The 20,338-nt window shown below is 37.8% G+C and overlaps 1 protein-coding gene across 8 annotated transcripts in view; it reads right to left on the reverse strand.

Annotated features, from left to right (window-relative positions):
- Positions 1–226: 226 nt before the first annotated feature.
- Positions 227–20,338, reverse strand: part of ATXN1 (ataxin 1) — a 349,242-nt gene continuing 329,130 nt past the window's right edge. For all 8 annotated transcript variants that reach the window (XM_039348817.1, XM_039348809.1, XM_039348821.1 and 5 more), the window contains 2 exons: positions 16,569–18,600; positions 227–7,834 (listed from right to left, as the gene is read on the reverse strand). In XM_039348817.1, the coding sequence (XP_039204751.1) occupies positions 7,304–7,834; positions 16,569–18,443 (2,406 nt within the window). In that variant the 5' untranslated portion in view covers positions 18,444–18,600 and the 3' untranslated portion in view covers positions 227–7,303. The remainder of the gene's footprint in view (positions 7,835–16,568; positions 18,601–20,338) is intronic.

Here is a 20,338-nt window from a genome sequence, read left to right on the forward strand (position 1 = left end):
TGGTGTGCCAGTAATAAACATTCCCAGAACCAAATGAAAAATAATACAAACTCTCTGTACAACTGCTAGAATAACTAACATTGTCTTTAACAGTTCCAGGCATAAAAAGAGAGGTGTACATGTGTATATATGGGTTTGGGGAAGAGGGGAATTAGAGGAGACAATATGATCTCCCTCACTTCTTTATTCACTTTGAGAATCCCTTGTAACAAACACTTCTTGTCCACTCTGAAATTTCTTTGGGTTTTTTTTTTTTTTTTTTAAGTACAGGAAGTGCAAAACCAAAATCATCCTTAGAAGATGTCATGACATCCCAATCAACTTTAACTAAATTAAAGAGGGACAAACAGCCCTCAAATGCTGTTAAAGGTGACCATTCTCCCCTGCCCCAATAATGCAATTCATATAATGAAAATGCAAACCTAGGTATACTGTCTTTGAAAAACCTGTTAATTAGGCATTCTTTCCTGCCAGAACCAATCGGATCATCCATGAGAGTCTTCTATATACAAAAAAATGTAACTTTCACCCTTTCTCGACTTTTGTAGGTTTATTTAATTTTTACAAACAACACACGATTTTCAACATATCCATCGCTTTTCAAATACTGAATGAATCATTCCAAACATTCGTTTCTTTTGTGCAATTTTTTAAAAAACATTACCTGTACTCCTCTCAATGTGAGTGCTTCAAAAAAGTTTGTTTTAACCTTCTCATCAAATTAGGTTCACATAAAAAAATATTCCCACCAGTTATACTGCTACAAGTAAAGATCCTATCAGTAAGGTAACACATCAGAAGCGAGGTCATCTATGTAAAAGAAAGTGAACTCTGGAGTAGAAGTGTGCAACTTGTTTGGAATTTCCCCATCAACAGAAAAACGCAATACTGCTCTCAGAATCTACAAAGGAAATCAACAAAATATTTTTGTGCTCTCAAAAGCAACAATTACAATTTGGAGGACTACCCTTTTTCGGGAATCTTCAGAGTAATAAACATTTAAAAAAAAGCAAAACATTAACCACATTCTGCTTAAAAACAGACAGGGAATGGTATTCCTTTGTTTTTATGCTATTACTGTGTCTGTCCCTTGATTGGACAATACCTATACATAATAATCTAAGGCAGGGGGGGGAATCACATATTGCTGTTAACAGTGTTCATTTCATAGGAGATGAGATAAAAGGGAACAAATGCTTAATTGCAGTTAATCAAATATAAGGTACTGGGTCAAAGAACTGGGAGCAGAAAAAATTAGTTCACTTGCATAATCAATAGAAGTGTTTGTGTGGGGCTATAATAAAGTAGGGCCTGTTGACATCTTTATGTTTCTGCTTCTATAACAGCTATAAAATACTGTCCATTCACAGAAGGTCCCTTCCAGATGTGGAACGCTACTTCTGAAGAAGTTCTAAGTACCAATATCACAAAGCCACGTTGTTAGTACAAACAGATGGTACTGTGGAACTTATCTTTAGACCTTGCTTTACTATTAGTTAACACTGCCTTTGGGCCACATATCAGCTGCTTTCTTTCCCTTCTCAATTGCTAGTGGAATAGGTATGGCTAAGTCCATCACTAATCCCATCTATAGCGATTTTCACTGTATAATCTGAGATCAAACGAGCAGAAAGTCTATCCAAGTCATCTAATGCGAATCTGTGGCATCATCCATAATAGCAGGCATATTAAAAAAAAAGTGAGCTCTGACACACAAGTGGGCCTTCAATGAACCAGGCATTCATTGAAATGACCCATCAATGCATAGGTCTGCTGAAACTAGTACTTTTAGGTATAGTTAGATCTGTGATTTCAAAGGGGTAAGCATACATTTCACTTTAAAGATTTGGGATCCTGCCTATTTTCTTGTAGGACTGAATCCTGAAGAAAGCAACACGGGGGCCTGGATATATATGGCATTTTTTAAAAAAAAAATATTTAGTAACCCATGTCAAAAATTCAAAGCACCGCAAAATACCTTTAAAACAGCATTCTTATTTCTTAATTAAAAATTATCACTGTTGTGGGTCTCCCCTCCCCCCTGGCTTGGCAATAGAGCAAAGTAAAACAAGCCACTGTGTATAGGATGTCTTTTCTATCACCTAAAGCCACAGCTCTGACTGGGTCTGTTGCTTATACTGCACACGACTATTAACCTTAACGTTAGTTCATAATCATGCAGGAAATCCAAACAACTCCTTGGAGTTGAACATCCCTACTCCAGAGCAGTAAAAGTGCTCCTTCTGGTCACATCAGTGTACCACACCATACACCAGCCCCATCCCTGAGTAAGAGGTTTGAAAGGTTTCTAAATGTTCCTTGATTGCGGGAAATCAAACTGTGATGTCACTTCCTAGCTCCCAAACAGTAGAAAAATATCAGATGGAGGGTGTGGGGTGCCAAGGAATTAGGCATGCATTTTTTTTTTTCCAGGAAAGAAAAGGAAATGGGTAGGGGACAAAGAAGACCGAGATTTATTTTTTTTTAACAATTGAGATTTGTATGCAGAATATGAGGTAAGTGACATCACATTCTGAAACCCCACCATGTGGCCCAGACAAACTGAAATGATGCCTAAGTTAAACACTATAAGGAACAGTCATTTTATATATAGATATATAGATATAGATATATAGATATAGATATATTTATTTAGAAATTCCTATAAAGAGGCTCTGGTATTTTTTCCTTTGCCCTGAACTAATTTTATTGGTGATTGTATAGTTTCATTGTAAACTAAAGAAGGTCTAATACAAAAACAAAACAAGGGGAGGAAAAAACGGTGTCAGTTAATATTGCCATGTGGATACTGTACAGACTTTTACAATGACATTAATCTTAAAATGTCCTCTACAATGTCACTATTTCAGTAATTAAAAGAAATTGAAAAGGGAGCGACACTGTGAACCAGGAGTTTACAGGACAAGTTGCAGGAACAAGCATGGCATTAAAATCTTTCATGTGAAATTAGGTGCCTTTTAAAAAGAGAAACTAAGGCACTTGGGAGCACAAGGCTCACATCTTAATCCCATTGATGAAGAGGACAAAAGAACCTAACACAAATTCCACTGCAAACATCAATAGGTCTAGAACTTGCCTTGAGTAATTTTGGAATTTGGGAAATGTAGAACAAAAAAAAAAAAAAAGGTCATAGCACTAGCCCCAGTTTATAAGTTTGTTTCCATAGCCAAGAAAGTCAGATAAGATAGTCTAAGGCAGGGGTAGTCAACCTTGGCTCTTTTATGACTTGTGGACTTCAACTCCCAGAATTCCTGAGCCAGCACAGAGCCAAGGTTGACTACCCCTGGTGTAAGGGCAAAATTATATGAACTCACAAAAGAGAGCTACAATCCAAGAACAAGCTTTCATCAGTCACAGAAAGACAAAGGGATGCCATTCTTCCTACACAAGATTGAATTTATCCACATTTCCAATCTAAGTGAAGATTAGTCACGATAAACAAAAAAGAGAATATGATGCTCTATTGAAGACTGCACCCATCAAAGGATGCCCAATATTTCATTACTATATGCAGTAATGAATTACTGCATATAAGTATTCATCTTCACAAAATGAGACTTAGCTCATATTATCTTTTCCACTAACAACCTTTGAGGGAGACAGACATCTGACGGTTTTTTTCTCTGCTTGGGTTCCCCCCCCCGCCCCACCCCCAGCAGGGCACTGAATAATAGGAGCTGTAAGAAGCCCCTGGTCCAGGCTGTGCAACTTGTTGACATCCAGACAGATTTTATCCCTACTATTTTCAAAGGAAGGCATAAGACCCTACATTTAACCCTCCAAAAAAGATGGCAAAAGGAAAGTCTGTTGTCACCTTTAGGTGAATCTAAATTGGCACATAAAATATTGCACATACTATAAAAAGAAGCAAAAAGCACAGCAACGGGAAGCCATGTTTGGACGGAAGTAACAATTGCAAGTTCTAAGTCTCTAATGCAAGTAGAGAACAAATAAATTCCTATTGCTTGAACTATTTATTAATATTGGTTTATTTGTTTCACTTGTTAGTGTTAGTTTTAGAGATGTGGTCAGTTTTGTAATCCCTGCTTTGTTATAGGCAAATGTTCTCTGAGGACAGATGAAAATAGTGGTACTGATAGGAATGAAATAGGAGTTTTGCCTCATATCTTACTGTTCTTCTTGCTATCAGAGGTTGAAGTGAGAACGAAAACAAAACAAAAACAAGCCAAAATAAAACTTCAATAAACAATAAATTGAAAGTGCCCTGAGCAGAGTTTATGGAAGATTAAGCAAATTCTCTGAGCAGAAATGTTGAAAAAAAAAAATTACAGCACAAAAAAAAAGCAATATGATTGTGAGAAGGAACCCGCCCAGTGATCTAATGAATTACTGGGAGGTCATAATAACAATTCAAGATAGATTTTCAAGCTACTTTAAAACTTAAGCACATTTTTGGTGCATCCTCAAAACTGGTACAAAAATGATTCATTCTGGTGTGAGCTAAGGTTCAAGTAACAAAGAAACACAATTAAAGAGAGGGTTACACTGGAATTTTTAAAGGTATAGTATTTAGGCAAGTGGGCAGGGAAATGAACATTTGGAGAAATTGCTCATTTAAAGTTCTGTTTTGATTTCTAAAATTTAGATTCTTGCCAAATAAGAACCTGATATCAATGGAGTTATGTCAACCAGCAGGACATCAGAGTCAAAGATTAAAAAAAAAATCTCCTGCAGGGCAACTAAACTGAACTACAAATTTGTTAAATTCAGCTACGGTCTCAATTTATCATGTGCTTCTGTAGCAGGAGATGCCAGTTCTCTATTTTAGCTTAATCCATTTCATTTTGCAGACAATGACCACCTTAGGGCAAGTGAAATGATCACAGAAAAGAGATCAGGGTAAGCAGCCTGCTTATATATGCAGTATACCACACCTTCTACCTTACTTGTTCTTTCTTTGAATTTTATCTAAGTCAAATTGCAAGTAGGGAAAGAAGATAACTGATGATCACCCACCTAACCCTGGTAAGCTGGAATACAGCACTAATGCAAAAAAAAAATTTTTTTTGTACCATTTTCACACAAGACACTAGACTTCTTTGAGGTTCTCACATAGTATTTGTATCACATGTAAACATATTTAATAACACCGATAGAACATGTCCATATAGAGTTACATTACAAATTCAATGGATACTTAGATTTAGTCTCGTGTGTGAAAATGCCCACAGCATCTTTCAGGAAATCCTGATTTTAAAACTTCAGAAATTAATGCGGTATTTATTATCTAAGCTTTAAAATAGGCTAATAGTTTAAGTGATTCTTTTCACAGACTGGTATATAGTCAATTACTTATCTGTGAATAATTAAATAGGTTTTAATGTGACCATTAATCAGAATCTGGTTTTAAGATGGAAGCCACTAAATCAGCAGGAGTTTAGACCCTTTGGATCCACCCTTGAATTTACTTCAGATTTCTGTGATCAGTCATATAACTACTGAAAGAGTTTAATTGGATAAACTTTTACCCATCATCCTGTTGTAACAAATTTTGACATTAACATTATACTATTAATCAGAAGAAAAGTAATTGAGAGTTAAGAAATAGTAATTTTACAATAAAACACAGAATTAAACTGAATTAAAACAAAACACAAAAATTGCTTCTGTGTCAAAATGACTCATGGGAAAACTCAGAAAATCTGAAGAGAAATTCTCAGCTTTTCTGGTTCAGGGTGACAGATATGATACAAAGAAAGTAAAAGAAATTGAAAGAAAGTCTAACCCTATTAAAATGGTCTAGAAATTAGGCAGGTTAGTAAATAACTGCTACATTTGTTTAAGCTTTTTCAGCCCCTCTCCCTTCCTAAAAAATTAAAAACTGCAAGAATACCACACAAATGATAAACTCAAGATGTGCAAATTGCAAGATTCTTTAAAGTCCACCTTTTTCAAAAACACTGGACAATGTTTTTTTTCTTCTTATTCCCTTATAGTCTTTCTTATTCTTTTATTATTTTGTCAGCTTGCATATACCTTTAACTTTTTCACAAGCATAAAAGTTTTAAAAGTGCCTCCTATTAAGTAGTCCTTGTGGACAACGACTGTCACATACGAGTTCATAATTCACATTCATCCCTTTGATACCACACGAAAATTTTCAGCATTCTTGCTTGTGAAAAACCTACTTAGTTAACAGTGTTGAAAATGTCAATATTCTCTTTCCTTCCCTCCGCCCCAACCCAAAAGAGAATAAAGCAAAATACAGGATTTGCTGAGTGTTAAGCCAGGATCCTCAGCATGGAAACTCTGATTATCATTTTAAGTGCTCAAAGACATTCTATGTTCTCCCATTTCCTCGTTATCACACTGAAATTTGTAAAAAGTGGCACTAGTCCTAGTACAGAATTTAAAAAAACAGTACTAGAGTTTTTTTTAAAAAATGCAACCTAACTGCAAACAATTTTATGTTCACTTTCCCAAAGGAAAGGACATAGTTACTTTGTGGAAGCAAATGTTAGCGGCAACATGCTGTATACAAGTTACGATATCCACAATTTGTAACGTACTATATTGACACCAACATTATCACACTTTAAGCAAATTACCATTTTTAGCAAAGCAAGAATCAGCTGCTACGCTCCTGCTATGCCATTGTGCTAGCAAGTGGAGATGAAATCTCTTATGTGGCAGTCTCTGAGAAGAGCAATAATAACAACAACAATAATATTAATAAAAATAGTGCAGTTAGATCCCCCACTCTGGGACACAGTATGGGATTGGATTGGGGGACTGGAAAATACAAGACAAAAAAAATCAGAAAATTAAAAGAAAAATCACTTTATTGTGCAAAGAGTCTCAAAGAGTGCTCGGTTCTCCATTATTGCCCCTGGACTACACGTCATCAGAAATTTGTTGAGAGACCCATCAAATCACATTGCTGTGGAACTCTCAATTCTACTCTTGAATCAGGCAATAGTGTTTATCTTTCCTAGAGTTTTCTTGCCAGACTAATATTCTGTTCGAAGTGTGGGAAAACAGGTGCCATGTCAACATTTGCTTCCACAAAGGGTGTGTGTTCATGTGTCAAGCAGATACTGCCCTTTTTTGTAGCTCTTGATAAAAATAATCACCAATGAACACCTAGGTGGGGGAAGTATGCACCTGTCTCCTGCATAATACTAACTGCAACTATAACAACGTTATAAACATAAACCTAAAATAAGATGATAACATGTAAATACTCGGTTATTTAGCCTACAGTACAGTAATCTGGATAAAAATGACAAGGGATATTCTAATTTTTTTTTCCTAATAGACTTCACTTGCCTACATTGGATCGCCCTTCAATGCAAATCTTAACCTCCTGAGGAATAAAAGAAGGCTTGGGAAGAGTCAACGGTGGCTCCTCTTCAGACTTCTCTAGTTTCCGTGTTTCAGGGGCTGACCACCTCCTCTTCCGAGTTGCTGTGGGCTTGCTGGATTCTGATTTGGTGAGTAGAGATGCTGCAGGTAATCCTATTTTGTTTGGAAACTTCAGTTCACCATTTTCAGATGTCATCTTTGCACCGCCTTGATCAATCCCATTTTCCTGCTCCACATATCTATGTCTGCTGCCAACTAGACTGTCATTTTTAGAATGCTTCAACAAGATGCTAGCTGAGTCCATGGACTGGCCCTTTTTAATTGAGCCATTCTTCAGATTCTTGAGCGTAAGTGATATGCAGACATCACCAACAGAGAGTTTGGAACACGGCAAATCAAAGAGCTGGCTTGTTCTCTCAGGGCAACAGGATGACCAGCCTTGTCCAAATACAAAAAAGGGATATTCTACCAAAACCTCAACACTGACCTGTAGATAGAAAATAGAAAACACGCATATGAATTTTAATATGCTCATTTGCTCGTTCTTTACATGTATATTTTCAAAGATTGATAAATGTATTTCCAGAGAACGTGTGTTCTCATTCCCAGAAAACAAATGTATAGCATTCAGATTAAGAAAATGTTAATACTCCAAGATTTTTCACAGCCTTGGCAGAAGTAAAACAGTAAATTCTCCTTATGTACTTCTGGAAAGATCCTTCAAAGGTGTTGGTGGTACAGGTGAAACTTTGATTTTTCAATTTTTTCTGTTCAGGTATATTATATCTGGAATGTTCAATATCGGTAGTTCAATTAAATCCCTTCAATACAATGATCTGTCAAAAAGCCATTGCATGTGTGTAAATAGCCCTTAACTTAGGACCACAATGGAGTCTGGAATTTCAGTCATAAGTCTTGCAGTTTTAAGTCAAGGCACTATACTGTATGACTGATTTGATTTTACCGCAGATTTTACAACAGTCATAAATGAGTTGTTATTGCCATTAAGCAAATCATGTGCTCATTAAACAGATCCAGCATATCCAATGCTGGAAACTGGCAAGAATCACCAGAAATCAGCAAAAAGGTTTGCAAATTGTGGTCATATGACTGTAGGATACTGCAACCAGTCATAAATGCGAGCTAGTTCCCAAATGCTCAAAATGCAATAATGTGACTGCATGTGTGTGTCATAATTTCGAGAAATAGCTTTTTAAAAGTCCATTGTAACTTTGGATGGTCATTAAGCAACCAGTTGTAAGGTGAAGACTATCTTGTATGCATAATGGTTTTCACATGAGCCAGGATGACATATACATATTATCATGGAGATTTTTCTCCTGGGAATATTTTGCAAATGTGGTTTACCTTAAATAAATAGTTTGTGAATCCTTTTCAGATTTTACTTTTGCTAAGAAGCTGATCTGATGGTCTACAGAGACCCTTCTGTAAAGCAAAACAATTCAGTAGAAGATCAAGTAAAAAAGCAGAAAGTTGTGGAAGGCCTTTACTTATTATAGTGAAATTGGTAATAACCACATCCTGAATACATCCAAAGTCACCATACTATGGTCTTGCCTATATTCTGTAGCTGCTTCAAATACTATTATTTCTTTACTATCATGAATCTCAATGTTGCATTGCACCGAGATCTTCTGGGAGTTTGGCTTGTATAGATTTCTACTGGCCTTTCCGTTGCCTTTTTGGGTAGGACCAGAGTTTCCTTCTGGGCTTGTGCTAATTTGTTGCTGCAAGAACGATGGGAGAGGAACTGAAATAACATCTCAAAGGCATTAAGATGGAAAGACTGGACTAAACAATCCTGCCTACAAGAAAATGGAAACCAGTGTAAGGACAAGTAACACGTGAAGGCTAACCAACCAGAAAATTACTATCATGGAACCAAGTTGCAGGGAAAATGTTCATGATCAATGAATGTAAAATAAAAACAACTGTTGCAGATGGACTGCACAAACTGATGAAGTAGCAAAATGAATGAATGAATGTACAAACCACTTTTAAAAACCACAAGATCAAAATATTCTAACGCAGATTAAGTACATGTTGGATCTGCAAGTGAGAATGTTAATTATATATATTGCACAACGTATCTTTCCATGAATGAGTTCTCCAATCATGTTCTTTAGCTCTTAGGGGAATCTAATCATATTTCTTGCTTTAAAAAATACTGGTTTAATTATCTAAAAGATTACAGGCTGGATTCTGCATTCAGAAGAGATTTTGGGTTGGGTTAGCAATCAGTAAATTATTGCTGAGAAGTCAACTTTGATTTCAAAGTTAAATTTCAAAAATTTAACTATTCTTAACAAAGGTTGGATACAATCATATCTGATAGGGTGGAAGCTGAATCATAAATAAGAAATTGAAAAATAAAAATTGTTAATCTACTTAGCAAAATTATGATCTACTTCCAATTTGAATTACAAATAGTTTTATCAGTTTTTTTGTGGAAAATAATTTAACAAGATTAAAACTTTTTACCACAAATTATTATAGGACTCTGAAATAAAGCACGGTCTGCTTCTAGCTATCCAATCCCTTTATTGTCAAATTGTATGGAACCTAGAATAGTTATATTAAAATGGGGACAACTGATCTAACTAGCTCATCAACCTTTTTAAATCTGAGCTTGAGTTTCCAGGCAAGATCTCCAAACTGGGAATTATGAACAGTTATCCCAATAAATCTAGATTACTGAAGTAGTGGATTACCAGAGTCTTTTCAAGCAATACTAACTGATGCCCTATGTTAAATCCTTTTCAATACAAAATAACTGCATCTCTCCTAAAATTATTGATATATTAGAACTATATAATATTTGCAGTTCTATCTACTAAGAATAGCACAATTCATGCATCTGATAGTGGATGCTGGTCAGTCAAAGTTGAAACCATAATAAGTTTATTAGTCTTTAACCAGTGGTGGGATTCAGCTGGTTCGCACCACTTTGGCAGAACTGGTAGCTAACTTTTTGTTTCCCAGGCCCAGAATGGACTTCTGGAAGTCGCATCCACACAGAACCGGTGGTTCACATATTTGAATCCCACCACTGTCTTTAACTAACCATAAAACACTGTCTTACATCTGCTAGCTTTGATGCTGTATCTGTTTTGTTGTCTGATCTGTTGATTAGACAGTGCTTTATACAGTGTAGAATTTTACTCATATAGAAAATTATTTTTCAGTGTTTATCAACTGCCTGGCTAAATCACCATAATATTTCCAGGATGCATTCATAGAATGCAATATTTTTTCTTCCATTTTAAATCTGTTTTTTGTCTTATTCACATTCCACTCAATAGATTACTAACCTATGAACTGAATGTTGATTCAACAATGCTTCCTTATGATTCACTTCTCCCTCCCTCCCTCTCTCTGTCTCCACCCCCCCATGTTATAATTCAAGGAGGGAGAGATGACCAGATCTGTGATGTCTCTTAATTTCAGCCAATAAATAGTGCTTAGAATTCAAGCTATTTTTTTTCCTTTCTGACTACTCATTTGCTTTCCCTTCCCCATACATTCCTCTGCTTTAGATTGTCAAGACTAACAATGACGTGTCAAGAGGAAAACTAAGAAAAAGCACACTAGCTCTGTCCTCTCAAAGCTGTTCTTACATTTTTATGCAATACCACAGATGTGCCATTTAAGTAATCCTTAAGAAGTTTAGCACTACCTTATCTCACAACTGCAGATCATAGGAAGAAGAATAAGGGAATCAATATGCTATATAAGGAGTTCATGCTGCAGGACTATATATGATATACTTCTGAACTCACAGTCACTTCCATTCACAAATACTGTATATAGCAACAAAGTTCTGGTAATATATTAAAGATACACTCCAAGTAAGAGATGCTAAAGCCTATTTAGTGAGGCGGTTTTATTTACTTATTTCAAAAACAATAACAACAACCTCAGTAGAAGAGTAGCTGCTACGACAGAAGAACATGATTCATCTAGGAAAACATCCAACTCCTGGAGTCTACAGAAAACCTAAATTAAACTCACATTTCTACGTGACTGTCTCTGAATTCTGGAAGCATCTCTTGTGAGAAACACAGCTGGTGAAGTATTTTAAGGTGATGATATCAGCTACGTTTTGTTAGACTTCTGCATAAAGTGACACTTTAATAGGAGAGGTCATCATCATTTCTTCTACCAGATGATGGCACTCTCAATCTCTGAAAGGCAAGCTGTAGTGAGACTGTCAGTGAACAAGAGAACACCATACAAAAACATTGCTTCCGTATTTCTGGAACATACTATGACAATTCAGGATAATATTGAAAGACTTAAGGATGCCAAAATGAACTATATTATGGACTACCAAAGATATATATATATATATTTTTACATATACATATTTTCCTGCAGGTAATTTTTTTCCTATTTTTTCATTTTGACTATATGAAATAGCAGCAGATCCCACACATATTCCAAATCGAAAAGTCTTTCTCTGCTTTCTAGGAGAATTCCTGTACTTTCAATAATAATAATATGAAAGGTAGGAACATACTTTCTATGTCACTGCCTCTTCATATTCAGGGACAATTCTGCCTCTATTAACGATACAAGATCCTATTTGGGGTGAGGTGAAAAAAAAGACTGACAGAAAATTTCAGCCAGGAAGATCAGAAGGCAACAATAAACCTGTGAGTTAGTCAGCAATCACCCACACATACTGCACACCTTTGAAACATACAACCTTTTCATAAAAAAAACCTCTCTAGTCTATTGTCCACACTATTCCATTTAAATTTCTGCTTGCCAGTTTCTACCTGTACCCAAGCTATAGCCTCTATTTCAGAACCTCAGACTAGAGCAGTGTTTCTCAACCTTGACAATTTTAAGGCATGTGGACTTCAACTCCCAGAATTCCACAGCCAGCAATGCTGGCTGTGGAATTCTGGGAGTTGAAGTCCACATGCCTTAAAATTGTCAAGGTTGAGAAACACTGGACTAGAGTATGCTCTTACAGGCCAAATACACTATTGTCCATCTTACCTATCAACACATTTGATCTTTTTACCTGATTTAAGATTTTGGCTTGCCTCTAATATTGACATAATTGCACTACTCTTTAGTAACAACATGGTACTGCACATAAGAATTATAGCCAGAAAAATACTATTCTGTGATGTTGCTTATGTGTGCTGCTGCCTGTACATATGTACTATACCTGCATTCACTGTGTATGTCATTGTAGTTCAGATATATTTTCTCTAATTTTGGCAATGTTTAGTCAGAAACATCCTTACCTATGTCCTTCAGATACATAGATTAAACAAATGAAAGAGTAAAATCTTATTCCAGGATTTTGTTCCTTAATTTTCATTTGCAAAACATTTTTTTTCAAAAAGTTCATTTCTTATAGCAAACCTTTTCATAAGAAAGAAACAACTGTTGATTCCTATTTTATTTCCATATCAGTGGCATGAGACACCTAACCTTGGCTATGTCTTGTGTGTCCACTGGAACAGCAAAACTCCAGATAGCCTATTCTCATAAAATTGCTTTAAAGGCAAATGTACAGACTTAGCAGAACTGGAAGATTGTTTATTGACAACATCTATTTCAAACATGGACACACTAGATACCCATCACTGAATCAAATCAGTTCCACAATACGAAACAAAAGATGGAGAAATGCAATCCAGTCAGCTAGAACTCTTGCAGGGCAGACCACCAATTATTAGTGACAGATATATGCTTTAAACTTAGAAAATTAAAGGAAATGGTTATGCCAGACAGTGATAACATATGTAACAGGCTGTGGTACATTTTATTCATTTATGAAATAGAAATGAAGGCATTATGGAAAGAGATATTGTAAAAACCCAAACGGAGAAAAAAATGATTCAAGAACATCTTTCAGGCATCTTATCATGAGAAACCTGGGAGGACAGGTGAAAGCTTTAGGAGACAAGAATGACAACTGAACTCAAGACTTCCAATGCCAGGAAGAAATGCCAAAGAAAGATATCTCAATCAAGAACATCAACAGGAAAATGAAAAAATATAGATCTTTAAATAACATATTTAAAGTATATATCTGAAATAGTAATAAGCATGAATAATAACAGAAGAGAGTAATAAATGCAAATGAGGTGAAAGTGTTAGGGCTAAGGTAAAAAACTCTGCTGATGGGAGAAAGGATATCTCTTTACAAATATGATTACAGAATTACAGAAACCTTTGTGGAGAGAAAATATTCTTGGAAACCAGTTCTAAAAAATGAGGAATGTGAAACAATGCATCAGTTTTAAGTATGAAACCATTTGGTGCAGATGTAAAAGCCAGTGAACTGTTTAAAACTGCAGGAGAAAAGACAATTATAGTGTAAACAACTCTTATGTCATCAAATATAAAACAAGGCTATAGGATCTAAAACTGGAAAAAAATAGTGCATATTCCTATACTGAAGAAAGGTAATGCAAGAAATGAACAAATACCTCACACATGTAAGGTTTTGTCACATATTTTATTCAAGAAAAATAAGGAAAGAAAACTCTCAAACCAAATAAGAGGTTTCAGAAAAGGCAGATTGATATATTATAAGTTAGTTATCATTACACAAATTAAGAACAAGAGAATCCAAGAAGATTTACCTTCCTTCACTAATTGGCAAATATGTTGATTTTAGGGATAATACTTGAATATGGAACCTAAAGGCTAAAGGATGTATCAGAACACCCACACTATTCTTCTGAGGGATCTTTACTATGAACAAAAAGTAATTATTAAGAACTGAATTTCAAGAACCAAAGTGAGTCAGAATAGGGACAAAGAAGCAAATTGTGCCCATATCACTTTAACTTATATAGCAAATCTATTATAGGAATAACAGAGTTGGAAGAGATAACAGTTGGAATTAAAGTTGGAAGCTAAAACATCAATCTTTTGAGATATGCAGATGACACCATTCTGGTAGAAAAGGAAAGAGCTTTATAACAGGTCATTATGAAAGAAAAATGGAAAATCTGTGTTTGTATTAAATATTATGAAGGTAAAAATTCAATTTACATGTTTAATGAACTTACAACTGATGGCAAAGAAGTGAAGGTATTAGTATGATTTATCTAGCGCAACAATGGATAAAAATGGACAGTGTGTTATAGCAATGCGCTGGAGAGTAATCTTAAAGAGAAAGACGATGCAAACTCTGACAAAATTATGAAGGTTAAAGCTGTTTCAATAACAGTAAAGGTTATAACAGTTAAAACAATTGCCTTTCCAATGGTAATGCATTACTGTTGAAGCTAGATATTGAGAGTGTGTAGGATACTGAAGATAGATGCTTTGAACTATAGGATTACAGATTATTACTATGAGTATCATGGACTGCAGAAAGAACAGAACAATTATTCCAGTTTCAAATAAAGGCTGACTGGTATCTTGAAGTGATAACTACCAAGCAAAAAATATACATAAATGTTATCAAATGAGTGATGGACTAATAATAATAATAATAATAATTATATGTTGGGAAGTTAAGCAAAGGAAAAGAAGAAGACAATGGGGTAAGATGATTGGACAGTATTAACAAGATTATTGGAACAGAAGAGTTATGAGTTATTACTAAAGATAGATCAGTTAATAAGGCCTTATCCACACAGTCCCTAGGAGTCCTCCACTGCTTCTATGACACCTAACTAAGCTAATTAATCTGCAGATCCTTCTAAATCAGTGGTTCTCAACCTTTTTAATGCCGCGACCCCCAACTGGTCATAAGTCGAGGACTACTCAACCAGTCGTAAGTCGAGGACTACTCAACTGGTGCAGCACCGTTTGCAGAATGGGACTTTTGGCGGGCTCAGCAGGGCAGAGACCGCCTGGACAATTCCTATTGGCTTTTGAAAGCCAATAGAATTAGACTCTATTCAAGAGAGTCTATTCTATTGGCTTTCCAAAGCCAATAGAATAAAAGGGAGTAGCACAGCTAAGGAAAAGGGGAAAAAAATGGCGGACTGCGTTGTTTGGTGACCCCCGTGAAATGGTCATTCTACCCCAAATGGAGTCCCGACCCACAGGTTGAGAACCACTGTTCTAAATAATGGAATGTAGCTTCAAAGAAATGATTGCAAGTTTTCTAAACTTTTCAAATTCAAACCACCCATTGCATTCTGAAATGTTATGACATAATGGGAAGATTACAAGAAAAGAGACTGGAGAAATCAGCTGTATTTTTCATCAATACTTGCTACTATAAAGCAGACCAAAAACATTTTGAAAACAACATCTGCTGACATTTCATTAATGGGGACAGGAATTTGTGAATGGATACCAGAAAGTGCTTACTAAAGCCCACATTTAACCTGCCAACATGAGAAACTATTAGCAAATACACTGCTACAGGTAAAATCTTAAAATATTCTAGACTGCAAATCAAATTTCCATACAGATTATTTTACTTTTCATTACGCTGTTCTGGCTTAATTTCATTATTTTTTTTTAGCAAGACAACATTATAGTTGATTAATTTTTCTTCATTTATTAGAGTTAATAGTTAAAGATAATTACTAAAGTTAAACTAATAAACCCTAATGAGAAACGCAGGTCCCTGTGTTGGTTCTTTATTGCTCAATTAACTGAAGAGCAAAAGAAGTAACATTGAGACTGTCTTTTATTTGACCAAAGTATAACGTCATAAAACAGGGGTCTTCAAACTTGGCCCTTTTCTGACTTGTGAACTTCAGCTCCCTGGCTGAGGAATTCTGGGAGTTGAAGTCCACAAGTCATAAAAGGGCCAAGTTTGAAGACCCCTGTCATAAAACAATGATCCATCATTCCTTGAGAGAGGTTTCTTCTTCTTGTTGTGATTCTGTTTAATGCCTAGCTAAGAAAAACTGTGTGTGTTTAAACTCTACATATTTTAATTAGTTTAAGAAAATGATCATCCTTTTGGGACTTAATATTAAAAGCAGAATGTCTATTAAGCATGATAAGTCACATAGTATTTATATTTCTGTAAGGTTCAAAACTGCAGCAATCTTCGGCTACATAACAATAATTTCATCCAATTGAATCCTCTGTCACTAGTGTAATTTGTGTAAGGCCATTCGTGCACCCAGTCACCAATCTATTAATCCGAGGCTAAGAGACTAAGAATCAAGAGCAGGAATAATAAGGATATTATGTCTACTTTCCTAATGACTTCTTCTCCCCCCCTCCCCTCCACAAGCTCTCGTGTTGATTACCTGTGCTCGGTGCTCTCCAACTGCAAACTGTATCATAGCAATGCCTGGATTATGGCTGTCGTCAATTCTTTCCACGGTGCTGGAATCTATTTTCAGGTCACTGCTAATTTCTGCACTCTGTATAAAGTCTTCTGTTTTTAAGTCTTCTACCTTCTTCAGCTCTCCATTTGCCAACTGAATTATAGAACCTTTCATAAAATAAGGAGGCAATATAGCAGGAGCTGTTGCTGAAGGTGGTACCGGCTGGACCAGGGGGAGATGGATCTGGGCCTGGACCACAGCTGCCTGGTAAGCTGGCTGGCTTACTAGGGACTCAGCACTGAAATTCTCACTTTTTGGAATGGCGGTTGTGACAAACGTATGAGGCACTGCTGCCAGCTGGGGAGATGAAGTGGCTATAGCAGGCGGTACCCCTGAGGAGTCAATATCTGCACTTCCTACTGGTATTAAGAGAGGTTGGGTACCAGGGATCACCAGATGCTGTGGTAGATTTCCAGGATAGCCAAAGGCTTGCTGTTGACTGCTCAGATAGCTAATTACAGGTGATTGAGTCCCAGTGTAAAAGGCTGTAGCTGGCAACCCAACAGATAGCTGCTCTGAAGCACTATGGGTGGTCTGAATGACAGTGTGAGGGGATAAAGTGGCAACTGCCTTCACCCCTTCATGACCAATAGTCTGTTGTGGAGATAAAGCATAGGATCGGTGGCCTGTCTTTCCTAAATGCAAACTTCCCTTTTCGTTGATGGCTGAAGGAGATGTTTCTCTATTGGTGGACTGCTGAACCTCCATGTCAGTAGGTGTACTGCTGTTGGGAACAACCATAACAGAGGGTCGGACAGCAGAGGAATCACGTGCAATATAATCAGTAGGACCAGAGTGGACTACCACATGTCTGGCCTCATAATGATGAGGAGATGGTTTATTGCCTGATTTGATAAGATTGACTTCAGAAGAGGGTGAGATGCCGTATCGCCTACTCTTGTCTACTTCCCCATTCAGTATTTCCTTTGCTTGCATAGCCTGCAATCTGCTGCTCTCAGATTTCTTGGTGGACTCCCTAGTAACAAAATGGCCACCGGAATCTGCATATTGCACTACTACCTGGGAGGAAGGGCCAAGGGCAAATGCATGAGGAATCACTGTCTGGTGAGGATGCAAATGGACTGGGATGGCTGGAGGAGAGACGTTTCTGACAGCACTCTGAGAGCTGGAAATATGGACATACTGGTTTTGCTGAATAGGTGGAGGAGATCCTGCCGTGATCAATCCAGGTGTCCTGATTAAATGTGGCTCCACTTTTTGGCCTTGTTGGCTAAGATTGCTCATGGTGGCCAGCAAAGAAGTATATGCCTCCAGCTGCGATCGCTGGGATGGAGTGGTTGCAACAGCAGTGGCGGAGGCTGCCGTGGTGGTTGCAGAATTAGCTGTTGGGGAAATTAGCGGCGAAGGGATGAATCCGGCATATGGTCCACTATACTGAGGCCCAACAAACTGGAAAGCATGCTGCAAGTGTGTGTACTGCACTGGCGAAACAGGTGTTCCTGCCTGTGAAAGGGCAGAGGGGTACACTGTGGAAAGTGTGGCAGAGGCTGGAACAGACCTAGGAGCACTAGGTGGGGAATAATCCATTCCTGTAGAAAGTGACTTGTGTAAACCTATTCCTTGTTGTGAACCAGCCTCCACTGAAATACCTCCAGATCGATTCCGCCCACTGCTGAGGCTGCTGGTTGTACTTGAGAGCCATGTTATATTATCTGCACGGTGATTTTCACTGGCCAGAACTAATGGCTTCACCTCAGAAGGCAGGCTGGTAGCAGGGATTTCCCGCTTCTTGGGGGGCAGGCATTCATTGCTTCTCTCCTGGTTGGATTTCATTTTTCACCGGCCCCCTGCCCTTATCTTCTGTGGCTTCACTGCCTGGCTGGCTCTGATTTCAGTCTGCTAAGTGGAAAATCACATTTGATTTCTTTTGTGGATCCAGAGACTTCATGAGGAATCATCTCCTTGTGACCACAATCTTCTACAAGCATCTCTGAAATGAATAAGAAAAGGAGGGAAAGAAAAGAGGAAATCAAAATTTCAACCTGAAGGAAAACTATGAAACTCAGAACATCCTATCAGTTAAACTCTAACCAGCAATTTTATTGCTATAGCTGAATAGAAACCCAGTTAAGTGGAGTGGTTGAGGAATCAAGCTAGAAACCAGGAAACTGTGGCACAAATCCAGCTGGGTGACCTTGGTCCAGTGACTCTCTTTTAGTCCTGGGAACCAGGCAATGGCAAATCATTTCTGAAAAACCTTGTCAAGAAAACTCCAGGGACTTATTCAGGAAGACACTAGGAGTCAAGACTGACTCAAAGGCAAAAGGAAAAGGAAAAAAACCAAATAATAGTAAGGACTAGACAACCCATGCCGTTGGGTCACCTTTTTAGAGATATTTCTTTACTTAAACCAGTGATGGCGAACCTTTTAGAGACCGAGTGCCCAAACTGCAACCCAAAACCCACTTATGCATCATCGGGTGCCGGGTGGATGTGGCTCATTGGCTGGGTGTGGCCAATTGGGAAGGTGTGGCCCACTGGATGGGCATGGCTGCGGTGGTAACAGCAGACTGGGTGGGACTAAAAAATTCAATCAATCAATTCCAACTTTGCAAGATCTTTTTTTCCCCGCGAGAAGTTGAAATTGACTGATTGATTGAACCTTTTTTTTTTGCACATGGCGGCGGAGGCCTAAAGCAAAAAGGTTTTATAAAACCCAGCTGAAGGCCTAGGACTGGGGTGACGGCACGCGTGCCCACAGAGAGGGCTCTGAGTGCCGCCTCTGGCACCCGTGCCATAGGTTCGCCACCACTGACCTAAAACAGAGATACAAAATGACCATGGTAAGCAAAAAAACAGTGAAAGCAAAAGTGACTTCTCACTTCCTGCCAGTTTCTCCACTGAGTTTCCTTTTGGGAATCGGGCAGGGAAGATTGGAAATCTCCCTTCCCTTCTCAGCAGCCAAGTACTTAGCTGCTACTGGGTGCAGGAGAGAGCGAAGGATTGAAAGACTGGCTAGGAAACTGTCATGGAATGTTATAAATGAAAATCACTTTACTGCAGCAGCAGCAGCAGCCCAGTAAAGCCGCCGCCAATAGCCTAAAACAGCCAGAACTTCCCCAAATTTCATTCATTTGGGAATCATGAGTCCCAGATTTTGGGCACATTCTGTAAGTCTATTGGTTCAAAATTTGTTGCCCCATGATGCACTGTTTCACCCAACTAAAGGTCATGACAACAAGAAATTTAGTAGTATATACAGTAGATCAGGGGTCCCCAATCCCCGCGCTGCGTTCCACAACGGGACCCTGACCATTCAGAACCGGGCCACGGGAGTAGCAGGTGAGTGCATGCACACATGCAGCTTCATTTGCATGAGCAGCGGGTGTGTGCACGTGGTGCCATTTGTGCAAACGGCACACTTCCTGTCACCACTCTCACATAACCATTCCCTCTCTCTCCCTCTCCTGCTGGTCTGCAAAGCTGGAAAGGTTGGGAACACTGCAGTACATGACTCATACAAGTAAGCTAAATCAATACAGACATTGTCAAACAATTATAAGATGGAGAAAATCTTTTGTAGCCCTTATTAAGAGCATGATTCTGAACCAAATGAGCAAGAAAGGGAAGGGGCCTAAAATGGAAGAGTAATCCCCCATTCTGAGTGCTGCCCAAATGCCTCACCCGTAGAGAGGATCTGGGATATTTTTTTTCCTGCAATGTGTTTC

Source organism: Crotalus tigris, unplaced genomic scaffold (genome assembly GCF_016545835.1).
Source record: "Crotalus tigris isolate CLP2741 ecotype Arizona unplaced genomic scaffold, ASM1654583v1 scf7180000017564.2150845, whole genome shotgun sequence".
Classification (NCBI taxonomy): Eukaryota; Metazoa; Chordata; class Lepidosauria; order Squamata; family Viperidae; genus Crotalus; species Crotalus tigris.